Source organism: Hyposmocoma kahamanoa, unplaced genomic scaffold (assembly GCF_003589595.1).
Source record: "Hyposmocoma kahamanoa isolate Upper Pololo Valley unplaced genomic scaffold, ASM358959v1 76, whole genome shotgun sequence".
Taxonomy (NCBI): domain Eukaryota; kingdom Metazoa; phylum Arthropoda; class Insecta; order Lepidoptera; family Cosmopterigidae; genus Hyposmocoma; species Hyposmocoma kahamanoa.
The window spans coordinates 6,351,315-6,378,150 of NW_020653900.1; the positions used below are offsets into that span (position 1 = coordinate 6,351,315).

The 26,836-nt window shown below is 33.2% G+C and overlaps 1 protein-coding gene across 1 annotated transcript in view; it reads right to left on the minus strand.

Moving 5' to 3' along the window:
* Positions 1 to 17,580: 17,580 nt before the first annotated feature.
* Positions 17,581 to 26,836, minus strand: part of LOC113232562 — a 10,943-nt gene continuing 1,687 nt past the window's right edge. The window contains exons 2-4 of the mRNA XM_026467332.1: positions 22,961 to 23,040; positions 19,512 to 19,714; positions 17,581 to 18,289 (exon numbers count right to left, since the gene is read on the minus strand). Coding sequence (XP_026323117.1) covers positions 18,155 to 18,289; positions 19,512 to 19,714; positions 22,961 to 23,040 — 418 coding nt within the window. The 3' untranslated portion in view covers positions 17,581 to 18,154. The remainder of the gene's footprint in view (positions 18,290 to 19,511; positions 19,715 to 22,960; positions 23,041 to 26,836) is intronic.

A 26,836-nucleotide genomic window follows, 5' to 3' on the forward strand; every position in this document is an offset into this window, starting at 1 on the left:
CGAGTTATACGAATGCATCGCCACTGATATATTTAGTGATAATATCTATTCCTTCAAAAGAATATTAACTAAAAAACATAATTAAAAGATATTAATTATGTTTCTATAGTATTTCTCTCTTATTCTATTACTATCTTAAATTATTTATGTATGTTAATTTGTCAAAAATTTTAATTTAGTTGTGATTGTAGTTTTGTGATTGCCGAAAACACTAAAAATTTTTGTATTTAAAATGTAGAACACCCAAGTCAAATAAGATAAAAATGCGTTGTAAATATAATGTTAGTGTTGCTAATAAATAAAGATCTCGGTAGTAATTCTTATTCATGGACATTGTTCGCCGAAAAAGTCTTCCGAACGATAGAGGGTTCTTGAATATGTAAAGATTCCAATAGGTTTTCAATTCTATGTACTTTTGAACTCTATGCAATACACATTGATTTAGTGCAAAAAATACCCGCCATAAAGGCCTGTCATAAGACACGTCTCTTCGTAATCTATTTTTCATAAACTTGACGACTTCTGTGGTCGAGTGGCTTTCACACCGGTTTTCATATTGTCGCCATCTTTGAGGTCCTATGTGCAATCCCCGGGTGAGTCAATGTAGAAAAAACTAACTTTTCTATATTGTTGGTACCGTCGTTGTTTCTGATTTTCATAGTACAAGTGTGTTAGTTACTTACTTTGGGATCATAGCAACGAATATGATATTGTCTAATAGTGGGTATACGAATACCATTGATACCTACTACTGGTAGTACTTGGTATGGTATTAAAAGTTACTTTTATTTATTTACGTGGGTCATGCCAAAAGAACTTGATACTCTTTAATCACTTGTTTGATACTGGCAAGTTATACATTGTCGTAAAGGCAGGTTATTTGCTAATAAATTTGAAAAAGGAACACGTCTTAAATCGAATTCTTTTTTATTCATTTTTTTATTTTTCGGAGACAATCTGGCGGGAATTTTGTTCGCAACAATGGAGCTCTTTCGACGTGATTTTCGTGTTATGATTTATTATGACTACAAAAAAGATTTAAATCTGCAAGAATGTTTTGAACTTTTAGCTACAACTTTTGGTGATATTACTTGTTCACGAGCTACAGTTTTCAATTGGTTTGTTGAATTTAAAAGAGGACCGCCAACCGCGGTTACTAAGAAAACGTTCAAGCTGTCGAAAAAGTAATTCGTGAAAACCGACTAACTACATATGTAGAGCTTGAGCGAGAACTGGGCATTGGATCATCAGCATTGCAAACTATTATTCACGGACAACAGTCTCTCCATAAGCGTTATTCGAGATGGGTTCAGCACAAACTTAACGCTGAGCAGAAAGAACGTCACGTGGATTGGTGCAAATTTATGATAGATGAATTTGACGCTGGTGAGGAAATAAACGCTTATGATATATTGACAGGTCACGAAACATGGTCATATAAGTATGATCCTGAAACAAAGCGACAGCCCACTGTGTGGTGCTTTGTAGATGAGCCGACGCCAACGAAATGTCGTCGTACACGAAGCACACAGAAGCAAATGGTCGCTTCATTTTTTTGCATGACGGGACACATTGCTACTGTAGTGCTATCCAAATCAAAGGACAGTTAACTCCGAATAGTATATTACAGTTTGTGCCCCTAAAGTGTTGTCAGCTTGGTGTGACAAGCGGCCGAAGTCAGCAATCCGGCACCTCCTCTGGTATTACGACAACGCCACTCCGCACACTTCTGCTGTAACACTCGACTATTTCCATTCAAAAAATGTATCTATTCTACCTCACCCGCCATATTCCTCTCACCTTGTGATGTTTACCTCTTCCCAAAAATTAAAGAAAAATTAAAAGGCAAGCGGTTTCAAAGCAAAGAAGATGCCTTGGCTGCTTATAACTTGGAGATTTCAGAGATGTCTAAACAACAGTGGTCATAGATATTTTCCAAGTGGCATATACGAATGGAAAAGTGTATACGTGTTCATGGTGAATACTTTGAAAAAATCAACACCTGTAATAAAGAATAAATTTTATAATTTTTGAAAATCTAATTTCTTTTGGCATGACCATCGACTTTTTTAAATATTTGAATACACTATTAATTTTGTTAGTAATTAATGCAATAAATTAAATAGAAATATCTACATAAATTTATTAAATTATTAATTTATTTATTGTTTTTAATACAAAGAGAGATTCGAACCAATTTCGCCAGACGTTATGCGAGCTAAGCCACTGAACGAACTGACCTTACGAATTTTTGTAAGTACTTGTTTTTTGTAAGTGCTTGTTGCAGATTTTTGTTCTAGTCAGCTTCTTGTAACTGTGATGGTACCTGGTTAAATGAAGAAATAGATTTCTTACAGATATCGTTAAAAACCAAAAACACCAAACACCTGCTACAAGCACATAGAAAAACTGATTTCTCCTTTATAGTCTCGTCATAAAGATACCTTTGGGTTGCCACATTTAGCGTTAGCAAAGACTACTAAGCCTATTCAGATTTCTATACCATCATTAGCAAACAGTTTGCAGCATGGACGACGAGGTTCTATAAAACTTTGTTAGAAACCGAGGAATCTGACTTGATATAAAAATTGAGAATATATGTTTTTAAAAATTGGTTAAATACAGTGGTGTAATAAAAAGTGAAATGTCTAATGATTATCCATAAAACTTGTTCCCCATAAAATGTGTATTGCGAATGACGTCTGTAATTAGAGTATGACGTCGAATTCCAACGTGTCTTGTTTGCCCTGACAGAAAGCGGTTAGTCGTGTGTGGCTAATAACAGACGCTTTTATCCTACAGAGCGTGAAGCTTTTGAGGTACTTTGGTACCTAAATGAAGTAGTTTCGAGTTTCTTATTAATGTCGGAGGAATCAACGCTCATAAGAAATATATTGTAGTGTAAGAAAAAATCATCATCTTCTACTATTATCGGTTTGTGTGCAAATTGGTTAAGTTAAACGAGAGTAACAGGAGCAAAAAGTGTAATAAAAGCAGATTACAATAGCAGCAGAGCTCCTTGTGAAAGAGCTTGTCCAAGGAAGTACTGCCACCTTACCTATTACTGCCGCCAAGCAGTAATGTCAGCGTTACCGTGTTCCGCTTTTGAAGGGTGCTGGTGTAATTACAGACACATGGGATTTGTTAACTTATGTCTCAGGGTGACGGGCGCAGTCGCAGTGTCCCTCGGATCTTTGCGAGTTAAAGCTCTGAGTAGTACTACAACTGTTATGGCGTGTCGCTTACCATCAGGAGCACGACTTAATTAGTTAGTTCTTCCCGTCACTTGATATTATAAAAAAAAAAATATTTTTTGCAACTATTGGCTCCTTTTCTAGACTATCACAGGTTCTTAAACGTGGTTCCTTTTTACGAATATAGAAACCAACGAGTGTACTCACTTGAGTTACGTTGCGACAGTATTGCAACTGGAAGATATAGCAGTCGAAATGCATTTGGAATGTCGTGCCGAGTATGCTAAGCGGATTTTATACTCTGTGTCTTATACCTTGTAAATTTTATGCCTTGTGTACATTAAAACTCAATACGAGAGCCAGCTATCATGATTATATTCCGACATGACAACTTGCGGTAGGTGTAGGAGATAGCGCATATTGGTTTCTGCTGCAGTTAACACTTATGGTTGTTGGTCATATCCTAGTTCAAAGTTTTTTTTTATAATATTAAGTGACTAGACGAACAAATCGTGCGCCTAATGGTAAGCTCCACGCCTGTCCATAACAGTTGCAGTACCACTCACAGCTTTAAATCGTAAAAATCTGAGGGGCACTACCACTGCGCCCGTCACCCTGAGACATAAGTTGACAAGTCCCAAGTGCTTGTAATTTCACTAGCACCCTTACTCTTCAAAACCGGAACACAGTAATGCAGACATTAATTACTGTTTGGCGGCAGAAATAGGTAAGGTGGCAGTACTACCCTGGATAAACTCTTTCACAAGGAGCTCTACTACTACTGTTATATATAGTTATATATACATAGTCGTAATTGGTGCATGTATTACTGTAAAGTTTTATACTTTACTTCCATTTGTCTCGGGCCTGTCATTGGATAGGAAATTGAAGAATGAAGATATAGTAGTTAAGCAATATTTAGGTTTATAAATGAGTTAAGCCTAAGTAGTAACATCAGAAGTTTTTTCTTCTGAAGTCTTCAGAATGCCTTTGGATTAAATATTTTACTAAGTAATTAACCTAGGAATAATTTATTCACGGAAATTAAGTATCACTTAACCCGTTATATTTTTCAACTCTCAATATAATATTTAGAGGTGGTACGGATTCTATAATACACCAATGTAGTAGTATCTAATGCATAGCACGTAACAAGAAACACGTAAGTGAGCAAAGTGCGAAGAAATTCGGTAGACATTCGTAATAACTATCAGTTACTGAACCCTGTCACTTTCTTTGCTATTCTTTTGTAAGACAATATCCAGTAATTGTCACAGCTCTAGTGTGACAACGCTTTCTTTTGAGGAAAATTATTTAGAGTGTGGACTATTCCATAAGTTTGCATTGTCAAACTGTAACCAGACAACTATATTAACGATGGTGCTTATATTATAATCAAAGTTTTAAGCACACAGCCCAAGAACGTAATTTCCTGCCTGCGACTGTGTTTTCGAGTACATATAACCTAAGTATCTTTAAGATGAGACTGAACAGGCATCTTCTGGGCGAGCTTGTTCCATTGTAGATCCTTTCTTTGCTCCAGGGCTAGGTAGTGGTCAAGAGCTAGTCCATTTAATTAAAAAAAAATAAGTGACGGACGACTTTTTTATGATACAAATATCGAGACCACCAAGACGTGTGATTGATGGCGCAGTGACGCTCTGAACTATTGATCGCGAAGATCTAAGGGGAATTGCACTGCGTCCGTCAGTCTGTGACTTAAGTTGACAATTCCCATGTACCTGCAATTTCACCAGCACCCTTACCCTTAAAAACCGAAACGCAGTAACACTCAAATTACCGCCTGGCGGCAGAAATAAGTAGGTACTTACTTATTACGCAGGCTTTCACATGAAAATTGCTTCATTGTAGAAGACAGATACTAACATATTAGAACAAAATCGGTACGCAAATAGCTTAGAGCTGATGTAGGCAAAAGGCGATCTTGACGTTAATAGTGATCTTTTCCAGACAATCTTTGAGAAAGAAGAAAACTAAACAGAATGGCAGACGTATTATGCCCATGGTACAATTTTAGATGCATAAATAAAAACCTAATTTTACGAAAATTCTAATAAATAACCATACTTGTTTTCCTACGTGAAATAATTATCATATTTACATAAATATACGTAAAACTTATACTACAAACAACATTATATAAACAGATTAGGCTAAGAATGTATAAACAGCAGTTTTACTGTTTATAGATTCTTTCCCTTAAAACATTATAAATATGTTTTAAAGATTGTTTCTCAAATAACCTCGTCAAAATCCTTACTTTGACAAGTCTACTATTTAATAGATTTGTTTATTGCTTCATTTGAAGCAATAATTATATTCATTAGACTACATAGATACATTTTGTTAGTAATTATGACATATGACTTATAATAGTACTGCATTTCTCAAACGGGTTTTGTGCGCTCCACTACGTGAGTGGACTGGCACACGGGCTTTCCATTTCACTCAAGATGCGGCTGTTCAGCAACATACCGCGAATGTGCAGCCTTTTTTATGATACCAAGTGACGGGACGAACAATTCATGCGCCTGGTCGTAAGCGACTCGCCTGTCTATAACAGTTGCAGTGTCACTCTGAGTGGCGCTGCCGCTGCGTCCGTTATTTCTGCGTCCGTCCGGAGACGTAAATTGAAAAGTCTTACGTGCATGTAATTTCACCCTTGAAAACTGAAACGCAATAATGGTCATATTACTGTTTGGAGGCAGAATTAGGTAAAGTAGCAATACTTCCCTGGGCGAACTCTTTAACAAGAAGCTCTACTGCCACTGAAAATGAAACGCAAAAACGGGTTTCAAGCAACGTTCTGAACTTATTATTAAATTGAAACTGCGACGTATTACTCGACCTACGTTTACTGTCACATTACGTAGATACGTACTTCCCTTGACGAACTGTTTCACAAGAAGCGCTACTCCTACTAAATGCTTTCTCTTTCAGGGCGTGCATCACGAAATGAGCTTGAATTGTTCGAATTTGGTTTGATCGACTCTCCACAGATTAAAGCCACTGCATCTAATTGGAGGTATAATAACATTTACAATTTCTTCACTAATCCACCAGTGGTTCTTACACCGTGAGAACATTTGTGTCAGTGTCTCTCCAAAGCACGAAAATAAAAACAAAAAGTTGTTTTATTTTCTAACAGTGAAGGCTTAAACTTGCTCTACTTACAAACTAATGTTTAAAACATTTCGATAATTATGTGAATAGAAATTTTTTTCAAATATTATTTTTGTAGGTGTAAAATTTTTGTTATGATTTACATATATAGGTATCAAAACGCTTTTTACTAGTAAGGGAATTTTAAACTCTATAAGTAGCGGTGGCGCATGGCCCTACTAAAGTAATTTCCTCTGGCGTGCCTAAAAAAAAAAGAGAGAGAGAGAGAGAGAGAGGGAGAGAGGGGGGGGGGGGGGGGGGGGAGAATGGAAATTTTATGTATGTTTGAGTAGCAAGATATACAAATTTTCTGGTTGTGTAACACAGAATGACCTTTTTCTTCTTTCTTTCAGTAGTCTTTTATTCTTATGCAACACAAATACCACTGCATATATAATTCCGAGCTTTCGCCAATATCACCATTAAAAATTATTTTTCCATTAGAAATGAAACTTGTTCTTTTCATCGGATATGAATCGCATATTATTTGTGTTTTTTTTAACAAACCAACATTCCGGGCACTTTACAGGCTTCAAGGTCACGACTGACAGTAATTTTTATACATCTTTCTAATGATAATTATTTTTAATCACAACTTATAATTCATTAATTGTGAGAATGTTTTTATATATAAAGGGTGTATTCCCTTCGGCGAGGCGAGATGAGATGAAGCGAGACGATTTTTAAAACTTGTATGGCAAAATATCAATTCTCTCCTAGCGCATCTTCAGTGGAAATGGTCGGGATTTGAAATATTTGTTGATGTAATATTGAACCGTATTGCTGCCTACATAGACTCTTTATTAACTCTACAACGGAAACACGATTCACGATGTCTATTGTCTATTAATGTCAATCGCGAGATTGTGGGATACAGTCGCGTGCATTGAAATGTAAAAGTTCACACAAAATGTATCTTGTGCTTTTTTCAAAAATATGTGATCACGACACCATTGCATATTCTATATTTATAATTGCATTAAAATATACATGATTAGGATTGTGATTTTATCGTAATTATGTAACCATTTTTAATATATTGCACTGTTTTCAAAAATATATATAATCAATATAGTTGCAATGTAATGTAAACATACCAGCACCAGTTGTAAACTTTTTTATGTGTATTTTGCTAGTTCGTAATATTTACCCTGGGATAAAAGATTAAAGACAGATTTAAATTCTCGCCTTGCCTCATCTCGTCTCGTTCTAAAATTTGACAAGTTTTTATTGGCCATTACGTAAATATGTTGTATGTGCTTTATCGTTAATATATTGCACGTCAGAACTAGCTAAATTGTATGATTCAGCATTCTATAAACATTACCGTCATGCATTGTATTTACGACATTCAAAGTATCAAATGAATTTGATTTTAACCATTAATAAAGTAAAAGTTACCAAACAGCTTAGCTTAGCTGTTAGGAAATTATCGAACGAAAAAAACCTAAACTTACACGCTATTCTAATCTCATACCTACTTCAACTATAATTAATGCCTAGTTAATTTAAATTCATGACTTGAAAAGAAAGTAACGATTAGCGATTCTTTTCATTGAAATTCGAGCAGAGGAAAAAAAAATAAAACAACATCATCTGCTGGATATTTTTTGTACTCCACAAACGACGCGAAGATGTTTTCTTTTTGTTTCTTTTACGAACGGACATGGTAGTTGATTCAAAACATCGAGAGATGGCGCTAGGCTATTATTTCCAATGACGACTACGTAGATGGCGTTAGTGGTAGTACTTTTTAGCAAAAAGAACAAAAGTTTTATATCATTCGCATTGCACTTTATTTTATTTTATTTGATTGATGTACGATTTCATTCAATGAACAATTACGTAAGACGTTATTGTTAAGAATGTGAAAAGAAAAAGTGATGAGATTGGTTGGTTGTTCGGTTTGAAATTGATGTAATAGTTTTTTTTTATAAACAGTGTCTGTTAATAAAAAATATTACATGCACTGACATTAAACATTCATAACAAAATAAAGAGTACATGCATTTTTTTCTATTTAGAATACGGAGCGCATCAACTAAGTCATAATTCTTAATTGAAAATATAACCTTACATTATAATACAGTATTTTAATTTACAGTCTACAAAAGGGACAGTTTATATATTGCCTAACCTGTGTATGAGTGTATAACTGAGAGTCTTATTGCAATAGGCAATTTCTATCATATTTAGAAATTTTAAACATGCTAATGTAATGTTTTGTTGTCTAACGCTATTTAACAAGTATTGTTGACAATATTTTTTAGATAAAGCGTTATTAGTTTCATGTATGCCATTCAAGATTCCTTCCTAGATACTTGCGAGAGTAATTGGACATTTATATCTACTTAGAATAACAAGCCGGTACTCAATACGGTATGTCATATCATGAAATGCACCAGAAAACATAAAAGATTAAATAATTACCAAAACTGTTATTTATCGTGACAAAATTGTTACGTAGTAGTTTTTTTTAATAAAAAACTCATTTCTAAGAATAAAGTGTACTTTGTTAGCGTTGAAAAATGAAAGTTGCGAAAGCCAGCACCTGTGTGTTACTTACATAACCTATTGGCGTGTAAGAGGTATTGGTAAGCTGATACACCTACAAAAAGCTTCGACTTACCCGATTACATGATGATAATAAGGTGGGTGATTAAAAACGATGAAAGTACAATTGACTTACATATACTCGAATATAGATTTTTACAAATGATGTTTGGTTTGAATTTTTTAGAAATTTTGTTGTTACAATGGTATCGGAGTTCAAATTACTGAGCCCATTCATTGGCAAGACATTAAGTGATTACGTATGAAATATAATTATACTCAATTGAGGACATAAAATTGTTCATATGAAGACATTCAAATTATTCTCAATTGAGTACATTAAATTTTTCCTAAGAAACACAAATTTTTCGTACGAAAGACATCAACGACATGCCAAGCCCGGTGAAATTTTGTCTAGAGTTATTTTAAACATGAATGTAGGTTTTTCTCCTATTTTGAAAATTTATATATCCAGCGTATTCTTTTAAAACTTGCTGCTAGATATAGAACTCAAACAAAAATTTGCAATCGTCACGTTTGAGGGCTGGGTTGGCGAATGCAGTGAAGTTTTGTAATAAGGCTACATCTACAAAATGACAACTATTCAGAAGAGAAGCTTTAAAGCACCTTCGAGATAAATTAGTCAATAACCTATTTATGTATTTAACGTATGTCAAAAGTGCATTCATCTGTACATTATTATGTGTCTTCATTAGTACTGTACTCGTATAGTGTGGTAGTTATGTTTAATGGCTGTCCAATAAAATGATATTTATATACTCTGTATGGAAATCGTTTAGGCGTTAGACGTTGTACCTTTCTGGCATCGAAATAAATATCATTCATTCAATAAACATTCCTAACAATTTTTGTACAAAACAGTTATTTCTGAAATTAATTCTACTCAAATATGAAATTATAGCATAGTAACTTGAATACCACGATAAGTAAGTTAAATACATCCAGTATGTATGTTACCCGGTCTGTAGTTCTGAGTGCATCCTAAATACATATTATATATACTCAGTAGAATGTAAAATCTAGCGGTACATGTTGTATACCTCATTCAATCGAATTTATAACTGCATTTTGTATTTAATTTGAAAATTATTACTTTAAGTATTTTAATTGGAAATTAAACAATTTTTTTTATCTAAGCTCTCGGATACGTTCTTCCCTGGGAAGTCGCACAGTGAAGCAGTAGCTTAAAAAATAACGTTTTTAAATTTAAAAAATTTACGTATTTCACTTATGGAATAAATTATTTTTTGACTGCGACTTTGAATTTACATGTCTCATAGTCACAGCTGCCTTGCATGGTATAACATCAAACAGGAAAAGAAACAAGTTATTTCGTATCGAAGTGAATAATATTTGTTCTTTTCAAAGGCTTATTACCATCAGATCCCCAATGCAGGGGTTCAAGAATAAACATTATATATATTTTATTCCCACCAAGAAAAACACAAGATAATCTATTTGAGAGTAAAATATTGTAATAACTTGCATTTTTACTGAGTCAAGCATTTATAAACAGCCTAAACCATAGAATATTTGAAAAAAACAAAATAGAAATATTTTGTTGTACACATTTCTAATGTTCTAATGTGTAATACTCGCAAAAAAACTTAAAAACACACTTTTTTTATATGTAAAATATTGTACATTATACAGAATCTAACAGAAATGAATAAAAATGTAGCTTGGAAAATAATGACTGAAATTAATTGAAGTATACTCATAATTGCAAATTAAAATTTACAGTGACGATATAGAATAGGAGCCTCATTGCCAAGTCAAAAATTATGGCGGGTAATATTTGGATAGAAAATTAAATTAAAAAGTATTTTGTTCATGAAAATATATTTGTAACCTTATTCTCAGAAAAAAAAAATTGATTATAATATTAAATCTATTTTTAAGTGTTGTTTTACTAACTCTTGTGAATGAATGTCCAAAAGATTTTTTTCATTTGATTGGGTCTGATTGTTTTGTGGAATATAGTAATAATGGTTTATTTCTACGTTATAATATTACAATTCAATAATTAAAATCATCATTAATAAATTATGTTTAATTTTGTCTGCCTACGATATCTTAACAATAATAACTAAAACTTAATTAAGTGTAAAAATTACAACTAAAATAGTTTTCAATAAGAGAGATACATTACATTTAACACGTAAAAAAAATGTTTTGTAAACATGCCGTTTGTTTGGTATTATAGACGACTATGTTGCCAGTCCTAAACAAATGTAAAATTCTGTTTCTCTACTATTTATAAACATAATTTTGTTAACAAATTCATAGATAATTAACCAGAGGTTAAGTTAACACGTCCCACAAGCGAGATACTGTTTCTTCACATCCAAACCCGTATATACATATCATCAATCTGTAGTTATAACTTTTCATTCATACTCTCTACATCTATATAATGGTTGTAAGTATGTCGGCCAGGTTCGTTGTCCGGCTTTCACACCGACATGTTGCCCGTGGTGATATAACTTGAGTACGGCCTAAGTGATGTCACTTGACTGAATGAAAGTTTGAGTTCAGGACCTGTTTCAAGTAGAAAACTTAGCGTTAACTTTTGAAATGACGTTTGGTTTTATGACTTTTTTAGTCTATTATAAAGGTTTTATTATGCATATTTTGTAGTAAAGAATAATGGACGTATTTTATAAAAAAAAAATATGTACTTTTTAGTCGCTAAATTTGAATAGAATTAACCGAACCCGGATAAGTCCTTTAACAAGGGTTGGGGTCCTTATAAACTCTATTGAGAGTAGACCCAGACTGAGAGGTGACCTTTAAGGGTTCATACAGAATCCAAACTAAACAACATAGTATGACGGTCGAGAAAAAACGTTATTTTATTGCAATTGTTAATTATTCCATATTTACTCTTTCGAAATTTATTTGGAAGCTAGTGTTTTTGCAAAACAGCAAAATTAGAGATATTTGTTTGTAAATAATACAACGCTGTATATAACTAAATATTTAAAAAGTATTACATATAATTTAATGATCATACGTAAATGTGTGTACCCGTTATATTTTACAGCTCTTACGCTCACTTATTTCAGTAGATAGGCTTAACAATTGCTCTATTTCAATTTCTAATATTTTTACATAATTTGTATTAAATGAAATATGAATTCCTCATTAACAATTGGCAATGACAGCACAAAACAGTAATATATGTATATATAAGTATAAGTGGAAACGGCTTTATTGTTATGTAGCCGTTGATACCAGGTGATATTACTATGTATGGTCGTACAGGGGTCATAAGAGAGAGCATATAAAAGAGATATATATTAATTTAAGTACACAATATGAAATGACTATAAATAATTATTTATGTATTTGTAAATAAATTATACAAAGTACTAGGTAGCTTCTTGTAGTAACCGGAGTGAACAATCGGCACGTACCAAAACGCGTGTACACGGATGCGCGGGCGCACTTTCTCACAACTTTCGACATTCCCCGTGTGAGCAACTTTCACCTTCGTCGCGGCGAAAAAAAAAACGCATCCGGCTAGTTGCGAAACTCAACCGGTGTTATGGACATTGATTTTTACTCGACTTTGAAAAAGGTAGTTCTCTATTGTGAATGTACGTGATTTAGAGAGCGCGGTATTAAATACTATGAGATATACATGTAAAATGATATTGAGTCGTTGACGAAAAAAATAGTTGTTATTTATTAAAACCGTACAATAAATATTTTGGTTTAATAATGAAAGGAACAAGATGTATAGACAATTTAAACAAATATACATAATACAGTGTACATATAGTGCACATACATATTATTATATACATTTACATTAAAAATGCCTAGTTTATCAAGAAATTTGTCTAAAATTTTTAATTTTTTTTTGGGTATTTAGAAACGAATTGTGATTTTGGAGTGTATTGTCAATTATTGGAATGATGGATTTAATTTTTATACATATCGCTCATTTGAAAGACTCAGTCTCCTGCATAATAATTTGGTCTAGGGTGTATACCATACGGAAAAACAAAAAAATTGGTGTGAAAATTCTTTTCTTTTTGATTAATTTTTTTTAGCGACATGGACACTATTAAAAATAGTATTGGACTCTCTTAACACACTATAATTTAAAAGGCGTCCTATTTCTGTAATTTACCAAGAACATATAAATATGTCTAATACTGGCCACACCTGAAATAAAAAGAAAAAATATGGAAACTACTGGACCACCTGTTTGTTGCCAACGAACTATAATCTTCTTTTACATCTCCGAGACTGTACCCCAGATTTCAACTCAATGGTTACTGTTATAAAGCGTCATAATCATGTGGCATTTCTCTGGTATATAGATCGTTTTGGAGTTGTAGCTTAAAATCATCGAGGCCATATTTGTTCGACAAGAAAGCGGGAGAAAGGTGTGTACCCAAATTCCGATGTTGAGAGAGTAGAAGTTAATGACCATTGGCTTTTCGAAAATGATATTTATTTGATAATGTTCAAGGGAGATTTAGGAAGACCTTTTGTGTTATTCAATCTACTTATAGTATAGATACAGATCGTTTTTTGATGTTCCAGCATTCAAAATTTATTTATTTCGTAGGTTAACACATTACATTCGAAATCGACGATGATGATAATTTGATGTGAAATCTCTTCGAATTTCTTGCTTATTCTTTTCAAACTTCATCAATCTCTCTGGTAGTGATGTATATAATTCGTTATCCTCAAAATTGTTTATTACTTCCGTCACTACTGTACAGAACTAAATTAGTTCCTAATGTAATTTGAGAACACGACCAATTGCTTATTAATATTGATGGTATAATATAGTAAGTATTTTTACAGATACGTTCCCGTTACGATATTGACCGAGTGTATGACCACAGCAGATGATTAAAAAATCCTCTGAGTTACGAACTTTAGTATAACTATACTAGTTATTACGTAAAAGATCAGAAGTTAGAGGAAATTTCACACCCGGTTTCAGCAGGCAGAAATTTTTAAAGAAATGACGTTGTTTTAAAGTTTGCAAGAAAACAAAACAAAGATACTCTTAAATTAACATTAACTGTTCACGTAACAAACCACTCTATCAAATAATGCTATGGTTGTATTGACGTATATAATGTAAGAATGTACACAAATAAAATAAGATATTATGTAAATAAATCATTAAACCAAAGTTTTATATAAATTATACTTAACATTTAGCACAGTGGGCGTTAAATGACGAGGTCCCTGTCTGGATCTCAAACAATTTGGAAAAACGAATTTGTCTGAAATTGGTTCTGGTCTTTGTGTTTAGGGTAGGAGTTAATTTCGGTGCCATGATACGGAACTCCCTAATTTCAGACCAGGTAATTAGTATGAATGTCTGGATCATCATAATTATTTAGACATAGTCGTAGTAGAGTAGACGTAGACCTGTGCACAGAAGAATTTCATTTCAAAATATAATGTAATATTGATTATAATGAATATTATGATGTGTTGTTACCATGATATTCATTTATTGTCATATTTTTCAGTTGATAGAGCGGTTGCCCTGATTTTGCACAGAGGCAGGCTCGATTCCTGTGAGATCCAAGGAATTTTTCCTTGTATTAATAATTATTACAAACTATAATATCTTGACAAAAAAGTCACCCCGTCATATAAATCCGATACACACAAATAAATGTTTTGTTATTATTTTAACACATTTTTATAATAATGTTTCTCCTATTATCCTAATTGAGCAAACTTTCTGTAATTCGAAAAAGGTCAATAGAATCTGTAACTTTTTATGAAAGTTAGATCTCAAATTGAATTATATACTTATTATATAATTCTTATTATAAATGCACCGAAAACAATTATAATATCATATGGTATTTGAATAAATATCGGTACACTTTTTTATTGGAAAAACTTAGTCTTTGCTTTATTTGTTCACCTTATATATTTAAGGAAAATTCACGGTGTTATTCCTACCATAGTATGCGTATTTTACTGATATTTATGTTTTTCTATGTTTATAATTGAACGCAAACAATTTAGCAAACACAATTATAAGTTTAGCAAATCTTTAGAAAGAGAAAGTTTTTCTGTCTTAATTGTATACAAAACTCCCATGGCATTATAAAACAGTTTTTTTTACAATTGTAGGTATTATATTTTATTTAAACAGAGTCTTATATAATATTTGAAAATGAATTAAAAACTCTGTACATAAAAATCATTTCCATGCATAGCTTAAAATCATAAAAGTCATTCGATAAATCTTACGAATTCCCGTACATTCCGACAGCAGGTATTTATTCGAAATAATGTGAAAACGGATGTACAAAACGACAAAAATGTCTTTAGTGAAAGTGGCACTCACACAGAGAAAAACTGTATCTGTAGTTGTAGAGAAAGTTGGATATTACAAAGCGGAGATTAGTAATGGCATGGAGTTGATGTTGATTAGTTTTTTGTAGGGAAATCGAATTTTATAGGAATTTTGTACAAAATACTCTACAATTCTTACTATCCTCTAAGTTCTAAGTGAAAAAAATCTGAGTTTTGGCGGCTGTAAAGTAATAATAATAAGGAAAAGTATAGAAATTAGAGGGTAACACAGTGTCTTTTAATAGCAATATTAAACATTTGAACAAGTTGAAACTTATCTCATCATATAGCGTTTATTGTATAAAGGAAGAAAATATCTGATAATTAATTTAAAGTTATTGGAAGACTGTTGGGCCAAACTAAAATGTCAAGTGACAGTAGGATTAATAAACGTTGTAATTGTTTTGCAATATATATAGAAGGAAAAGTAGTAACGTTAAGCAATAACACCATTTCGATGGGTATAGTGCAAATCTGCGTAAGTAGCATTGGTAAAAAGCGCGTATCTGACCTAAGCCAAATTTTACTAAAGAGGGATTCAACATTATTTTAAAAGCCACGACTTTCACGTTAATTTAGTTGCCACGATATTTACGTGGATTTGATTTGTCCACTTAATTGCCGAAATGGATACTCATAGTCCAATGCTGGTTATGTGTAATTGCACTATATCAGATGATTTCCATTTTTAAACAAGATTGTCGACTCCACAGCTATCTTTGTCTCAATATTTTATTTCCCAGTATGGGTAAGTGAAAGGCGTATCCATACACGTCTGTAACCACAGCTTTGCCCGGCTGTGTGAGTGAAGATGGCATGTGGTTTTTTTTTAACAAATTTTCTATTGAAAACTAGTATATAAGTGATTCTGTCGGTTCGTGCGTCTTAGTTTCTAATTTGCTTTGAACAGAGCATGTTGTGTTTATGTTTTTTAGGATTACAACAAGAAATTATGCTGGTGAAAGTTTTTTCATATTGAAAAAAAAAAAAAACTTGAACTGTATAAGTACTGGTAACACATTTTGGTTCTAAAACTACACGCCAAGTTAAGTCTCTAATTCTGTTTATAATATGACTGAAAAGATTTTTCGGAACCAAAATTAGAATTGGATATAAAACATATTTATTACCAAAAAATAAACGACAAAAGAATCAAATCGAAAATTCCATTTTGTATAACTAATTTTAAAATACGGTAAAACAAAATATTTACTTTACTTTCAAAAATACGAAATATTTTGGTTTCTATATATGCATAATGGATATGCTTAATGTTCGCTTCGATAAGTTAGTATTTTGATTTCGGTTTTTCGCATCTTCAATTGTGTCAGTCATATTTACTTTTCAGTAATTAAGACACCTTTTTTAATGTACTTGTAATTTTCATCAGATATATCTTTTAGATATATCGAGGCGCACGTGTATTCTATATAATATATTAGAGAATAGTATAATAATGTTAACAACTTTTCGACTCCTTCGCCCATTCGAAATACAATAAAAAAGTGGGAAGTTGATTGTGCGTTGGGGTTGTAGGGAATTTAATATGCACATTAGTTAATAATTGTAATAATAGCATTATTTGTATTGCAATAAAGTATACTATTACTTTTAATTTATTTGCATTATTTTTACGATATATTAAAAGAAGGCAATAGCCGCCAACAGATGGCGCTACTAGTCTTTTACGACAGCATTTCTGTAGGAAGTTTTTTTTATGGAATCGAGCACACTATTGTTAGTAGAAATACAGATTCTTTACAAAATAAACAGAGGTCTCATATACTTACGGGTCTCTTTATAAGTATGCAAGTAATATAGTGTAAATTCTGAAAAATATTTTTTTTTGCAATTTATTTCATATTTTTAATTTTAATTTTGTTTAGGTTTTGATGATGTGTGTCAAAATCCACAACTGCAATGAAAGGTGTGGATGTTGAAGTGACAAAAGTGCAAAATGATCATTTCACAAACTTTATTTATCAAAGCTTATAACTACGATACAGTCTTATTTGTCAATTAAATAATAAGATATAAAATTATTAAATAATAGTTTGGTTTATAAAACCATGACACGTAATAAACCCGTAAAAAGTACATAAAAACAAAACTGTTTTTCAATCTTCTAGTTGTGCATACCCTGTGTTAGCCAAATATTTCTTCTATTTGTACATTTCAACTTATCCAAAAATAAATAATAGATTTTTTATAAAAGAAACATTTAATTTATAGATATTTATAAACATAACACCATATGCACCATTTAATTCAGCTTTTATAGAAAAATAAAACATTTAAAGCTTCTTACGCATTCTAAAATCAAATTAAGCAAGGTTATCTTTAAAAAAATCTAAATAATATTATGCACTTTAATGCATAGTATTATCTTTTCTGTATGAATTTAAATAGTAGATTTCACCTAAAACTAATTAAGATCATTGGAAGTGCTGGAATGTTTATTTCTTTCTTACACTTTAATTAAATAATTTTTCAAAGTTCTTAACATTATATATTGGCCTCAGTGTCCAAGTTACTATTACAACTTATCATTACATAAAGTCGTTGAGTATTTTTAAAACATCTTTAAAAATAATCGATGAACTTGGTGCACACACTACCTTGTGACATAAAATATTTTGTCTTTTTTTTCATCTTGATTATTATAATTTACAAAATAGAGTTGGCCTTTTTATAAACGAAAATTCTATTATATATGTAATATGGGGAAACATTATTCAAAATCTTCCACAACATCTTATTCTCTTAAAAAAATGCAAAGAAATATGGCATTAAAAAGGAAACTGTTTTTGAAAATATTGATAAATTTCTACCAGAGCTACATAAATCTAAGAAGGTATCTGTGTCTTGTAGGCCAAGTCGTTCGCGTCCTGTGCGATGCTTGATGATCTGGCGTAAGGATAGGACCCTGCTGATGCTGTCGGTGACGACCATTGCTGCGGCGAAGATTGGAAACTGGCGATCTGATAACGAAAGATATTGTACTTATTTTTTTTGTTAGTGGCATAATAAATAATTATAACTTTTTTATTTAAAAAAGACCGGCTGCAAAAGTTTGCTTATCGGCCTTTTTATTCGAACATCTTTTTGGCAAGTTTTATTCCAACGGGTTAATATTTTCTTGGAATATTTTCTTTAAATTTAAATGGTACCAATACTGAAGTACCTTCTTTTCAACAAAAAAAAAAGATCATCAAAATCACAAATCACAAATGCCGGAGTAATAGTGGAACATTCACCAAAATGTACAGTCGAATTGAGAACCTCCTCCTTTTTTCAAGTCGGCTTAACATTAAGAAAAGTATATATACACTTTTTGAATCTTTTAATTACATTGTCTGCGAACGAAAAGATTGCTTAAGCTGTAAAAAACTAATAAAAACTTACATTATCTTGGCCGAAGGATACTAAAAATTGATCGATTCTATGATTCTCGTGGTACCAAAATTTAAGAAACACGTCACACGCATTGTGTGACTTTGTAACAAGGATCACATTAACTTCAATAATACAAGTGTCAATATTCACTTCAGTCTATAATATAACAGGAATATTACATTTTCTTTGTCAATAACTGATTACTAAAGAGGTTTTACCATTTTTTTTGTATTTAAATGGCAAAGAACAAAAAATAAACAAAGTGTGTAATGTTATTTGAATCTTTAGATTACATCGACTTCGAAAGAAAAGATTGCTTAACTATAAAATACTAAGAAAAACAAACGTTATCTTGACTGATGAACGCTGAACATTTTAGTAATACTTGTGGTAGCCAATATTTAAGAGAGCCGTTGTAGCGCTTTAGGCTCAATTTACATTGGGGCGGAACGGAATGGAAGCGTCAATATCGCTCGCTGCGTAAGAAGGCGCGCGCGGTTGTCGGAATGCGCGAGCATTCTCGAGCATACGCTAGTATTAGTTTTTTGGCTCGTATCTAGTTTGTATGTTACACATTTGACTATAAAGTTCAATGCTCTATGTACAATATCATTACAAAAATTCGTTTCCATTCCGTCCCGCCGTAAATTATATAAAATAAATTGAGCCTAAGAAATATAGAAAGGCTTGCATATTGTGTGATCATTTCTAGAAATTATCACATAACTCCGATAATAGCTATGTTACTATTCACTTCTGTTTATAGTTACGATATCAAAGAACTATATATATAACTTATATATTAACCTTGCCACCAATTCCATTAAGACTGCCACTGCTCAGAAGTTTTTGGATACCCAGCGCAGTCACAGCAAGGAAGGCCAATTTAGCCACGACGAGAGCTTTGGTCACCAATAACGTCAATCCGCCAAAAAGCAGAGCAGCTATAGCTACAACCTTAACGCCGATACCGGCGAGTAAAGGAGTGTATTTCTTGATCTTGCCGCGAGCTAGAAAAAATAATTAGGTTAGTCGTACAAACTTGACAGGGTGATGAAATTTTCACTATGAAGATTTTTATTATTTTTAAATTAAAATAAATAAAATAAATGGTTTGACATCATTTCCAGTTCGGGCTCGCACCTCTGAGTTACTCGGCCTTTACATGCAAAATTTTATTTGAAATTTACCATGAGCTTTTCGGTAAAGGGAAACGTCGTGATGAAACTTTTGTGAAAGAGTTTGTCCAGGGAAGGGCAGTACTGCCCTTACCTGTTTCTGCCGGCAAGCAGTAATGCAAGCATTACTGCGTTCCGGTTTTGAAGGGTGCTGGCGAAATTATAGGCACTTGGGACTTGTCAAGCTGTGTCTTAGGGTGACAGGCGACACTGGGCCATTGCCACTGGTCCTCATATTTTTGCGATTTAAAGCTCTGAGTGGCACAGTAACTGTTACGGACAAGCCTGTGGCTTACCATCAGGCGCACGACTTGTTCGTCCCATCGCTTGATATTATAAAAAAAAAGAAGATTCACAATTCACGGAAAATGTGTGTAGTCTCTAACCCGAATTGGCCCAGTGTGGCGGACTATGGCCTAAACCCTTGCCTGAGTGGAGACCCATACTGAGATGTACAAATGGGTTAATGAGGAATGGTGAATAATAATGATGATGTTAAGTTATTTTCTAACAACGAGTATATTTATCGAGTTCTCAGGTTTTCGCTATTGCAAGACATAGGAAATGCAATTATTTTTCGATGTAATTAGCGTATATTTGTTTTTTTAAACAAACCAGCATCTATCAGTCGAGCCCTTGGGACCTGTAAAGGGCCCGTAACGTTGGTTTGTTTCAAAATACAAATATACGCGATTTAAATACATAAAAAATAATTTCATTACCAGTATACTTGTATATATGGATCACACGAGAGCGTTGGACGTAACCTTGACCGAGCGGCCGCCGTTACGTTCACTCATGTAACAGTTCGACGACCTCGCCGCTGACTTTCCATTCACATTACTGTTTATCAATCGCATTGGGTACGTTGAGATAATTTGGTTGAGATTAATTCTAAGATTTTTCATCTTCGGATTTCGACTCGGTTAAAATTTGAAATAGGATTCTATAATTAGAATTTGAAAGTAATTTTATAATTCTATTTAAAATTTTTAGGTCCGCATAAATAGTGTAAACTGGCGATCAGAAGTAATATGCTGGCACGCAGGTTCGCTAGATGCAGTAAGCAAGTAAAAATTACACTTTTCAAAGCCTACTGCCAATCGTTCTTTACGAGCAGCCTGTGGTTCAGTTATACGAGTACTAAAAATCACTTAGTGCCCTACGAGTCACATACAATAATGAGTTTAGAATGTTGATGGGGTTGCCCCCTTTTTTGCAGTGCGCCTGACACGTTTGTAGAAGCGCGGGTTGATGGTTTCAATGCCATTATCTGCAAAAAGACAGTCTCATTGCTTGCTGGCAACACCAACACCATTTTACAGGTCATACCTGATAGATATGGCCTATCGATTATGAAATCTTTCATTCGGGTTCTGATTGAATAGTCTCACAAGATACTATTGGGTCTGGATGCGGGTGAGAGATCTGAGAGTCGGCTACCACTTTTTATAATTTAATTTTTATGAAACTATTTATTATTATTACCATTAACGTACTTTAAGTTATATTTGTAAGTTACTAACACTGTTGGAGCTTAAAAAATTGTGTTGTCTGAATAAATAACTATATTATTATTATTATAAATTGCGATTAACCGCCTCCGTGGGCGAACAGTTACCATACCATGGACTGCCACGCAGAGGTCTCAGGTTCGATTCCCGGGCCGGGAGAAATATTTGTATGGCCTACATTTATTTCTCTCGTGAGTTTGGGTGTAATTTGTGGTTGTCTATGTGTGTGTCCATGGCACCCGCGACACAGGATCTCCCTAGTACGCAGCTATGTTGAGTGTGTGCGTTTTTATTATTGTTATTGCAAATTTGAAAAATGATAAATGTTAAGTGAAAATTAAGAAAGCGTCTTCCTAAGATGACATTGTCAAATTCGGTGATCGCATATGATTGAAATAGCGCAAGATCGTGGTTCATGGCATAAATTATAGGATGCTTTTACGCTGCAGTGAATGAAGTTGGGCTATGAGTAATGATGATGAAAATTGATCGTCGTAATCCATGCGTCATGTTATATTCAGGGCTCATTGAAAACTAACGCCACAGTCAATTATGGCTGTGCCTTATGCGGAATGAAGTCCTTTTGCGTACGCTACAACCGCACATATGACAGTACAAAATTTGTAGTCGTTATATTTTGTTTCTTGCTTTTTGTCAGATTTGTCTTAGTTTATGTTTTTTTTATTGTAATCTTTATTTTGTTTATTAATTTTTTTTATTTTGTTTTGTTTGTCTGTGTTATCAATTGTTGTTTTTTATTATGTTATGTTTCCGGTACGAGCCACAGAGGGCGGTCTTGATGAGAGACCTACAGATCAACCGAACATCCGTAGGTGCCACAAATTGTATATCCAATCCCTACACGAAACAGGCAAAAAAATTGTTATTATTTGTTGAATCGGCTCTCCAGCAGCGCCGCCCAGGTAGGCATGTAAGCTATAGTTTAGGATACGATGGAACTGGCACATACATTGTACATTACTTCCTAAATAAATAAAGATAAAAAAAATATGTTATATTATACTTATTTAACTATTTAACTCGCGTCTAAATTTTTACTTTTTTGTTTTATTTTAATTTGTTTAATTTGTTGAATCGACTATTTCGAAAAGGGTCCACTGAAAACCAGCGCCATGGCTCCGCCGCAGAGTTTGCTGAGTTAGGCCGTTTTCAGTGCAATACAGTTTTAGTCATAAAGTCATAATATTATACTCGTACACATACTGTATTGTGCTGGATCAATTTCTTTTCTTTCTTTTCTTTATAACCCTCTTTATAATACTTTCTAATCTAATCTTTTCTTTATAATCTCCTCCTCGTCACTCTCTAAGGCGAGAGTTTAGGCCATAGTCCGCTAGTCCCGCCGGCTGGTTGTTAACCTTCTACGACGTGCAGGTTTCATCACGACGTTTTCCTTCACCGATAAGCTCATGGTAAATTTCAAATTAAATTTCGCACATAAATTCCTTAAAACTGCTTGAAAGCCTTTGCTTAAAAGGCGGTAGGTCAAACTATTAGGCTACCGCGGTAGTTCATTAATGATGAAAATTAAAAAAAACATTACCTTCTTCGAAAGTTCTCGCAGCGTCCTTTAATTCTCCAGGTTCAAATTTTACATTAATTTTGTCTTCTCCTGTTATATCTCTGAAACAATGGAAACCAAACTTATGAACTTACAAGGTAATAAATAATAGAACAGACTGAAGTCTGTTAAGTATTAAGCCTTCCATTATTTATTTAATAAATGCTCTGATTTAGTAAAGCTGTAAAAACTAAAATATATCTAAAGTACTTTTCAAACAAACGAAAAACTCCATTTTTAAAGTATAAATAAATTAACTAACATAAAAATAACTGATATTTGTAATATTAATTCAATTTAATTTAATTCTTAATTATTTACTTCATTAATAATAATATTTTCCGTTACTAAAATTCATTTTAATTGTTATATAATGTGATATAATAAGTAATGTTAAATTTATTAATGAGTGTGTACCTAAATAAAGAAACATTTTATTTATTTGTTTATTTTAAATTGTACACTGCATAATAGAGTTGGCCAAATAATTTTGTATAACATTTTAACACGATGTATATATGTTTCGGTGTAGCCTAGCCGGCAGTCATTGAATAGTGTTTCGTTAAAAGGAATGTGACAGATAACACCAATTGCCTGACCTCAAGGGAATTTTCTGTACTGCGAGTACCAGAGCAACAGGATCATCTCCGGGGTACTACCCGAAACACCCAAACCAGAATTAATTTAGAAAAGTTCATTTCCCAAATCGGTCCCACCGGGGTCTTCGCATCCAGCGCCCATAGTGGAAACCGTTCGGCCACCGAGGTCATCATCGGTCGTCAATTGAGAGAACGCAACGCCAAAGTAGAATTTGATTCCGTTCTTAGATTCATTTCCAGTGGTATATGGCTTACTCTCTTTTTTTTTTAGTTGGACGAATATATAAACGTAGTGTGAGACGCAAGGATGTTCAATTCTTTTAGTAAATATAAAATACTTTAATGTACATACTTAAAATAATTTAAAAAAAGGTTGGATTTTTATAACAATGTTCATTATGAACCACTGGTCACATATTATGTTTAACACAACTAATATAAATATATGAAAAATAGATACATCTTACTTTATGATAGGACTTTAAGGGCGGTTATTTGAGCACGTTTTCTGCCCTTCAAAATATTAGCAGTAGAAAATGTAGCACCTTGTGAATAAGTTCGTCAAGGGAAGTACTGCCGTACCTATTTCTGCTGCCAAGTAAGTAAGCATTATTGCGTTACGGTTTTGAATAGTAAGGGGTGCTGGAGAAATTACAGGTACACGAGACTTGTCGGCTTATGTCTCAGGATGACGGGTGTAATGGTAGTATTCTTCATCTTTGTGATCTTCGTGAATTAAAGTTCTGACTGGCAACTGTCGTGGACAGGCGTTTCGCGTAGCACCAGGCGCATTCGTCCCTTTGCTTTTTATCATAAAAAAAGCGGATGGAGATCCATAATATTTGCCTACTCCAATGGGAGATAATCGTGGTCTTATATAATTATGTATGTATGTTAAATAAACAATAAGTCGCCTTTTTAACCAAGTTTAAAAGGAGGAGGTTCTCAATTCGGTTGTATTTTTTTACATGTATGTTACGCGATTACAAATTGTGAACCGATTTAGATGATTCTTGTTTTGTTAGAAAGAGGGTACCTCAGTATTAGTCACATTTAATTTTCAATAAAAATTAAATACAGTCGAATTGAGGACCTTCTCCTCGTTGAAGCCGGTTAAAAACAGAAGTTAAAATTGTTCTTGTACCATTGAAGAAAAAGACAAATTGAAAAATGTCGTCCACAAAAATGTATGGGCGAAAGTTGTTTGTATGTAAATATAGTTTATTGTATGATTTGAATGGGTGGAGCTAATCTCCTCGTTAATTTCATGTATGCATAAATCTCACTGGTGGCCTACACTTTTTATTCAATAGTTTGAATGGAATTAAAAAGCACAGGTATAATTTTACATACAAGATACAAAAGTGCGATCATCTCTTACATTTTTATTGACACGAATTGAGATTAAGGGACAATGTAAGGCTATCTTACATGAAAAAGTGTGATGGCGTATTTTTAACGGACTTTAAAAAACGGAGGAGGTTCTCAATTCGACTTTTTTTGTGAATGTTTCTTTTTTGTTGGAAAGACGGTACCTCATTATAGTTTCCATTTAAATTTGAAAAAAATATTCCACCTCTAAAGGTCGCAAATTAGGGGATGAATCCAGTTACGGGTACTTACCAGTAACCGATAGTTAACTTTCTAGTTTCAGTTTGTATGTCTACAGAAGCAAAGTTTGAAGTAGTTTCTTTTAAAAAAACTTTTTGAAGTCGGTTAATAACGATAATATATTTTTAGTAGCAGTAGAGCTGCTTGTGAAAGAGTTCGTCTAGGAAAATACTGCCACTTTACCTATTTCTGCCGCCTAGCAGCAATGTCAGCATACTGCGTTCCGGTTTTGAAGGGTAAGAGTGTTAATGAAATTACAAGCACATGAGACTTATCAACCTATGTCTCAGGGTGACAGACGCAGTGGCAGGACCCTTCACGTTTTTGCGTTTTGAACCTCTAAGTGGTACTGCAACTGTTATGGACAGGCGTGTAGCTTTCCATCAGGCGCACGACTTGTTCGTCCCGTCACTTCATATTATGTAAAAAAAAAGATTCTCCTGAGAAGAACGAGCAAGAAACTCTCGGGGTTGCTCTTTGTAAATAAATATTTTACACTTTAATTTACAATATTTATTTCAAACGTCATAGATCGAGACTACTTGTAAGAGCTAAACGGGTCTTTTTGTATAATACCAAGTGACGGGACAAACAAGAAGTGCACCTGTTGGTCAGCGACACGCCTGTCCATACAGTTGCAGTGCCATACAGAGCTTTAAGTCACAAAGATCACAGGCTCTGCCACTCCGCGTGACACCCTGAAACACAAGTTGAAAAATTCTATGTTCCTGTATTTTGACCAGTAACCTTTTACCCTTCAAAATCTAAACATAGTAGCGCTTACATTACTGCTTAGCGGCAGAAATAGGTAAGCTGGCTTTATTGTCTTGGACGAACTCAACTGCTACTAAACACTAGCAGATTTCTGTCCTTCCGTAGTTCCGTAAGTTCAATATGTTAATACTCAACTCATATAGCCGCTTCCAAAACTTGTCAAAAGCTCTACATAAACAAACTCTAAAAACAATACAATTATTGGAAACAAATAACGACTTTCCCGAAGAGAAAATACGTGAACAATGTGACACGTTACAGTAATTTACTAAAACGGGCTGTTCTTCTTTGTTCGTTAGTAGTGCAGTCAGCATCAAAACAATTTGTGTTGTTCAAAGTCTTCGAAAATAAAATTCACATATCGATACCTTCAATGCCATCGTAATTTTTCGACATGTTCTGTTTTTATTTAGTTTTTTGTTTCTTTATTTATTTTTTCACATTTTGTGAAAAAAAAAAAATCTTCTCTTCTTTTCTTCAATTCTTTCTGTTATTTTTTCTAATTTTGTTTTATGTTTCCTTATTTTCTTTTTTCACAAAATTCGGGGAGCATAATATTGGTAAATAAATAAGGCTGTTTACAAAAATAACAGAAAAATACCAATAATAATAAAGTTGGCGTAGTGTTCATTGGAGGCATCGATATGATAAAACTCAACCTTGTATTAAAGGCATTAAAGTGCATTTTTAATTGAACATTAAATCATTGATGTAAGTTTTGACCATTTCAAACGCTCGAAAATGTCGAAGCTTACTGTATATATTGATAGTATGTGTACTACGCACTATAAGTTTCCGGAACTGGCCACTTACGTAAACAATATTTAAAAAGCAATTATAACATTTGAAAATGGAACTCTGTGGCTATAGAATA